This window comes from Cryptomeria japonica, chromosome 4 (genome assembly GCF_030272615.1).
Source record: "Cryptomeria japonica chromosome 4, Sugi_1.0, whole genome shotgun sequence".
Lineage (NCBI taxonomy): Eukaryota > Viridiplantae > Streptophyta > Pinopsida > Cupressales > Cupressaceae > Cryptomeria > Cryptomeria japonica.
Window position 1 is genome coordinate 40,651,964 of NC_081408.1, and position 7,033 is coordinate 40,658,996.

Consider the following 7,033-nt stretch of genomic DNA (forward strand, 5'->3'; position numbering starts at 1 on the left):
GATTAGAGTAATCCATCTTTTTAGAATACAATTACGAAATTTTCGATGGTCGCGTACCTTCCAATCTCGTCTGACTGCATCAGAATGCAATTTCAGTTTACTCGCGTGATGCAGCTAAATTCAACTAGAGGCGCTCTAATGAAAATGGAGAGGGGTTCAAGTCATTCTCTATATATTCAACTAGAGGCGCTCTAATGAAAATGTGTTGGTTAGCTGTAGCCTTTGTTCTACTCTTCCACGTCAATGGCGGTTGGTGTTGTCCAGGGCTTGAAAGGGATTCCCTTTTGCGTTTCAAGGCATCTGTTCTTGATCCCTCCAATCAAGTGCTCAACTCATGGCATGGTTTCAACTGTTGTGAGTGGAATGGAATCCAATGCCATCCTCACACACATCATGTCATTCGTCTCGATCTCCACAGTTCCATGCATGCTGATGAAGATGATGATCATCTAGCTGGGGATGTTCTTTCCCCCTTGTTCAATTTGAAACAGTTGGAGCATCTGGATCTCAGTTGGAATAACTTCTATGCAGCTCCCATCCCTCCTGGATTGGCCAGACTCAAGAGTTTGCGCTACTTGGACTTATCAGATGCTGGATTTAGAGGAGATATTCCCAGGGAGCTAGGGAACATGTCTACTTTGCACTACTTGGATCTATCGAACAATGTTCTGAGAATGGTGGACATGCGGGCGTGGACTGGAAACATGAGAGATTTACGAGAGCTCATCCTGGACAATGTGAACATGTCAAGAGTGGATAGCAATGAGTTGGACAACGCTCTCTCCACCATGTACGCTCTCACCCGTCTTCAAATGTCTGGCTGTGATCTTTCTGGAGAAATGTCCCCTTCCCTTGCCAACCTCACCAATCTCACCCACCTCGAACTTGGTAGGAACGGTTTTACTGGTAGCATCCCTTCTGCCCTGCTGAGCCTTCCAAGACTGCAACTACTGGACTTGTCCTTTAATTGGGATCTAGGAGGGAACCTGTCAAGCATTCTATCCCAACAGTCTGCTTCCCTTCACACCCTCTACCTTTCAGCCACAGCAATGGGAGGAACCATTCCGGACTCTGTTGCCAACATTTCCTCGTTAACTGTCTTGTATCTTGCAGGCTGCCGTGTTGAAAGTATACCGATTACTATGGCAAATCTCACAGCGCTTAGAGAATTGGATCTCTTTGATACCATGTTAAGAGGCCACATCCCGCCGTTTGGGGATAGACATCCGTTGGGAAGACCTTTTCCTTTGGCCTATATTGATCTATCCCATAACCAGTTGGATGGTCCCGTTCCCCCAATGCTGTTGGCTGCATTTCCGAATCTCCAATATGTTGATTTGAGTTACAATCAGTTGAATGGCAGTATTCCATCCCCCGCCGGTACGCTTCACTACCTTACAAGGATTGATCTGAGTTGCAATGCATTGACGGGTAAAATCCCCCCTTCAATTGGCCAACTCTCATCTCTGGAATACCTTGATCTAAGCAACAACAATTTAGAAGGTGCCATCCCTCTCAACATTTCCAATCTTCCTAAACTGAACAGCCTGGACCTGTACTCCAACCGGTTAAGTGGGACTTTTTCAGAGTCTCACCTTTATAATCTCAGCCAACTTGTCGGTTTAGACATTTCCGATAATCTTTTAACTGCCAAGTTCAGTCCAACATGGATTCCAAGATTCTCTTTTAAACAGCTGGGATTAAGGTCATGTAACGTGGAAGGCGGTATTCCAACATTCCTAATAACTCAATATTGGGTTCGAGATGTGGATTTGTCCAACTGCAGCCTTACTGGAAATATTCCCCAGTGGATATGGGCTTTAAATTCTCTTGAGAATCTCAATCTTTCTCATAATCACTTTACAGGATTTCTGCCTCATTCGGTGATGGGAAGTCCATTGCGGAGTCTGGATTTGCATAGCAATAATTTACAAGGGCAGCTTCCGCTCCTTTCTGATGGCCTGTATTATTTGGACGTGTCAGAGAATCAACTCAGTGGATCCATTCCAGCAGAATATTCTAGTCTTCAGTATCTGTCTGTGTCTCGAAATTATTTCAACGGTAGCATTCCACCTTCTATATGCCAAATACAGATTGTGGATCTCTCAAATAACAAGCTTACAGGTAAGATTGCTGCCTGTTTGAAAAATAGCTCTTGTATTGAGATGTTGAATTTAGAGAACAATTGTTTGGAGGGCAAGTTGCGACGGGGGCTTGGAGACATGCTTTCTCTTCAAACATTAAAATTGGGTGGAAATGGACTGAAGTCGTATATCCCATCCTCTCTTGCAAACAGTAAAGAGTTGGAGATACTAGATTTGAGCAATAACAGAATGAAAGGGAACATTCCAACTTGGATAGGGCAGCTTTCAAAGCTTAAGATTTTGATCTTGAGATCAAATAGATTTGAAGGCATAATACCTTTAGAAGTCACAACATTGCCATTTCTTCAAATCTTGGATCTTTCATCCAACAAATTTTCAGGAATCATTCCCGCCACCATTTCATCTTTACAGGCCATGAAAAACCAAACAGTAACAGTTGATGAAGACCTTTTCTATGTGGGTCAAGTATATAGCGACGTTTTCTATGTGGATCGAGTGACAGTCATTAACAAAGGACAAGAATTGGAGTATGTAAGGTCATTGGCACTGGTAAAATGTATTGATCTATCAAACAACAATTTAGCAGGTGGAATTCCTCCAGACATGGGATTGCTCGAGGGTTTGGTTATTCTTAATATTTCAAGAAACCATATTACGGGTGAAATCCCGAAGAGTTTGGGGAAAATGCTACAATTGGAGTCTCTTGATTTGTCACACAACCAACTGTCTGGAAATATCCCTTTGGAGCTGCAATCACTCACATTCTTGGGTTACCTGGGCTTGTCCTGCAATCATCTTTCTGGTAGGATACCACAAGGGGGACAATTCTACACATTTGAGGCATCATCATTTTCAAACAATTCAGGCCTGTGCGGCCTCCAACTCAATACAACCTGTTGCGGCCTTCACCAAAGTAAACCTTGTCCGCCATGAAGAAGAAGAAGAAGAGAAGGATACATGGTGGGCAGTTGGTCTGGGAATGAGCTTTGCAGTTGGGTTTTCAATTGTAATTGGAGTGTTGTGTCTTACCACAACTTGGAGTAGAAAATGCTTCCAAGTGATGGACGACATTATCATTTATCTTTTCGAAAGATTTAGAAAATAATTGCTTTCTATAATTATATATCAAGAAGTTGTCTACAACTGTGGTACAACTGTGGTAGAAGTTTGTAAGCTAATTTGTAAGCTTTAGTTGTTTTCTTAGCATATGATGTTGACCTACCTAATAAGATTGAAGTCAATCTATTTTTAGTTCGCAAGCATATGGTTTATGCATATTTTTATTAAGTAAAATTTAAGTTTTGTTCATGTATCATCATGCCTGCCTTATAAATTGAGAGTGGGATATTTATTTTGATCTTGAATGTGACAGGTCAATCAATTATTTATATCTACATTTTGTTTTAGTGTGTTATTTCCCTATTCCTATTGAGTGGCATGGAAGATGTGTCTTATAATAGCTCTGATAAAAAGTTCGATTGACAAAGCAATATGCAATGATTCCCGAGAGTTAGAAATTTAAGCAATTTCAGGTACAAAGTTTGCCTAGATTTTTTAGTTGTAAATCAAATAAAGTAACACGTTGACCATTCATGATTTGTTATTGCAGGTGGCATAGTCAAGAATTTGTATGGATAATAAGGAATGTAAAATCATTGGGAAATATGAAAGGTGAAGTGCCCTCTTAGCATTAAAAATTTATCATGTCATTACAAGGTAGAAATTATAAACAAATTTTAGCTTTCATCTAAATGTTAATGATGCATCAATTTTATGAAAAAATAAAAAAAATTGACATCTTGTTAGTCTAAGTGAATTTTAAAATAACATTTATGTAATATATTTTTTAATTTTAATTTAAATTAACTTGAAGAATCAAAATCAATAATGTTTATTGATTATTTTATTTTATTTTGACAGATTTATATTAAGGAAAAAAAAGTCATAACTATTTTATCATTAACAATAAAAATTTATTTATTTATTATTATTTTAGATTAAAAATATAAATTAATTTTTGTCAAAAAAATGTGCAGTATTAAATTATTTATAAATTAAAATTTATATAATATTAATAATGGTAGCTAGAATTTATTTTATGGTGGTTATTTTATTCTTTATAAGATCAAGAATAACTACTAAATGAATAAAATATTTTATAAAATAGAGAAAAAAGTAATAAAGATGAAGATTTTTTCTTTTATAATCATGTAATTTTGTTTTTTTATAATTTATATTAATAAAAATATTATGAAATATAAATTAGTAAGTTGAACTTAGAATAATGTAGTTAAATGTATCCATACTCTTTGTTTTGATATTAATTTTTTTTAACAAAATTGATAGCTCCATAGGAGAGTCATTACAGATACATATAACAATTGACACTTTGATTGAAGGACATCATACATTAGAAAATTGGCCATCTTAGTGAGGCTATAGCAGTCATATTTTCCTAACTATAAACTGTACTAAATGCATATGATATAATACTTTTCCATTTTATGATATTTATTCCTACTTTTTGGATGAGACCAATAGTGAGGTTGTTTGAGTGTAGTCATGCTGAGAAAATATTCCTCCCACTGAGATGCTGAACTTAGAGAAAATATTCCTCCCAATTTCAAAATCGCTCTTCCATTGAGATGGTGAACTTAGAGAAAAATTATTTGGAGGGCAAGTTTCCACCGTAGTTTGGAGACATGCTTTCTCTTCAAACATTAAAATTGGGTGGAAATGGGCTAAATTCGTATTTCCAATCCTTTCTCGCAAACTGTAAGCAATTGATGATAACAACATGAGACGGATTTTTTAAGCTACCCTGTCTCCTCCGAGCCAACTAATTAGCAAAATAAAATAGCAAAGAGAAAACAATAACAACAATAAACAAATTGACTTATAGATACTACTACTCTGTTCTTAACAGCAGGGTTAAGAATAGAGTAGTAGTATGCTCTGTTTTTATGTAGACTCTGTTTTCTTTATTGCAAAGGCAAATCATTTATATACTACACAAAATACAGAGGCAAAACATTTATAGACTACACAAAATATCGTAGCCTTTCCCAGGCATTGCAAGGCTATTAGCCTTTCCCAGTAATTATCTCCTTGGAGCTGCAATCGCCCACATTATTGGGCAATCTGGGCTTGTCCCACATTAATCTTCCAAGGGGCAATTATGGTGGCCTCCAAGTCAATACAACCTATTACGGCCTTCACCTAAGTAAACCTTGCCCTCCAAGTATTCTATTGTAATTGTCTTACAACAACTTAGAGTAGAAAATACTTTTTAGTGATGGACAACATTATCATTTTAAAAGATTCAGAAAATATTTGTCATTTATGACTATGCTAAAAATTATCTATAATTATGATACAAATTTGTTTTGTAATTTGTTAGCTTTTAGAGACATTGTTTTCTTAACATATAATACTAATAATATTGAGATCAATCTATTTTTAGTTGTGTAAGCATATGGTTTTATTCATATTTTTATTAAGCATGTCTGCCACATAAATTTAGAGCAGGTTATACATTTTGATCCTCAATGTGATGAATCAACTGTGATGAAGATCTAAAATTTTGCCTTCCAATTCGATTATGTTTGTGTATTTTAAGGGCCTCTTGATGAAGTTTTAATTTAATCTATTATTTGGTATCATCAAGCTATTTGTGTATTTTAAGGGCCTCTTGATGAAGTTTTTATTTAATCTATTATTTGGTATCATCAAGCTATAATTGGCATTGAAGGCTGTGTGAATGTTGTAGAGGAGTGATCAAAATATTTCCTTCCCTTGAAGTCCATTTCCACGCCACACTACCCAATACACATTTGACAACTATTGTGCAAAGGAGCCAGTACCCACTGTTGCAAGTCAAAGTCCTTTGAACAACATTAGGGATCAAAAGCAAATAAATAGTTTCCTTCACTACGGGTAAATCTGCTTTAGAGTCTTCTTGTTTTATTCCTATAAATATTTAAAAGATATACTTTATTTGCATTTATAAGAGGATTCTTACATTTAATTGTTGGAAGAAAGTAATTTTTCCCATATTTTACGTACACATACTGTTGAAACTGAATTGTAGTTCAATGTATTCATTGGATCTATTTTTTAAAATTTTGTCAAGACTTCCTATCACATCTTCAAGATTTATGTCCACGTTTTTAGTTTGTTAAGTTGTAGTGTATCATTTGTGTTTGTTGTTTTGTAGTCTAATCTTCACATGACTAGCTCTTAGCCTCACATGACATTTGTCACATGATTACAACTTCAATCCATATCCCAATCTTCTTCAAATCCTAGCCCTCCATTAACAAATATGTATTGGCTTTCCATTTTCCTCTTGAAAAATTTAAAAATTCAAGGGCTCACATCCCATTTGATACTCTTATGGTATCATCATGCTATTCATTTAGTCATCCATCTTAATTATATTCTTATGTTGCCATTTTCTTGATCTATCATCCTAGTCTTAACATCATGCTATTGTTCTACTAAACAACCACATTCCATCCATCAACACATCAAGTGGAGCCATTGGATACACTTCACTTACGTTTAATCAAAAGAGAAAAGAAAAAACAAGGTAAAAGAGTTCATTTATGCACTCAAATTTTCATGTTTTCATTTTTTTCCCTTGTCTTCACAATGTATTTATTATAGTTACCTTTTACATATGTCAGAGGACAAACATATAATAGGAATAACTTTAATGCATACATATTGTCACCCCATTAATTGTATGCATAAGAATAGTAGTTTTATACATAAGCATACTATTTGTCCACATAACAACAATACATTTTGTAGATAAATATTTAATATTTTTTGTTTTTTTTGGTAATGACAGGGGTATCCCCGCTACCCTGTGGGGAGGATTCACAACCCGCAAGCAGTCCCCCCCTCTTAACCTAGGAGGGAGT

General features: G+C 35.7%; 1 protein-coding gene across 1 annotated transcript; it reads left to right on the forward strand.

Moving 5' to 3' along the window:
- The first annotated feature begins 200 nt into the window (after positions 1-200).
- Positions 201-3,038, forward strand: LOC131874872 (receptor-like protein 49). Its single transcript, XM_059218803.1, has one exon. It carries the CDS (start codon positions 201-203, stop codon positions 3,036-3,038), a length of 2,838 nt encoding a protein of 945 aa, XP_059074786.1.
- Positions 3,039-7,033: the final 3,995 nt, after the last annotated feature.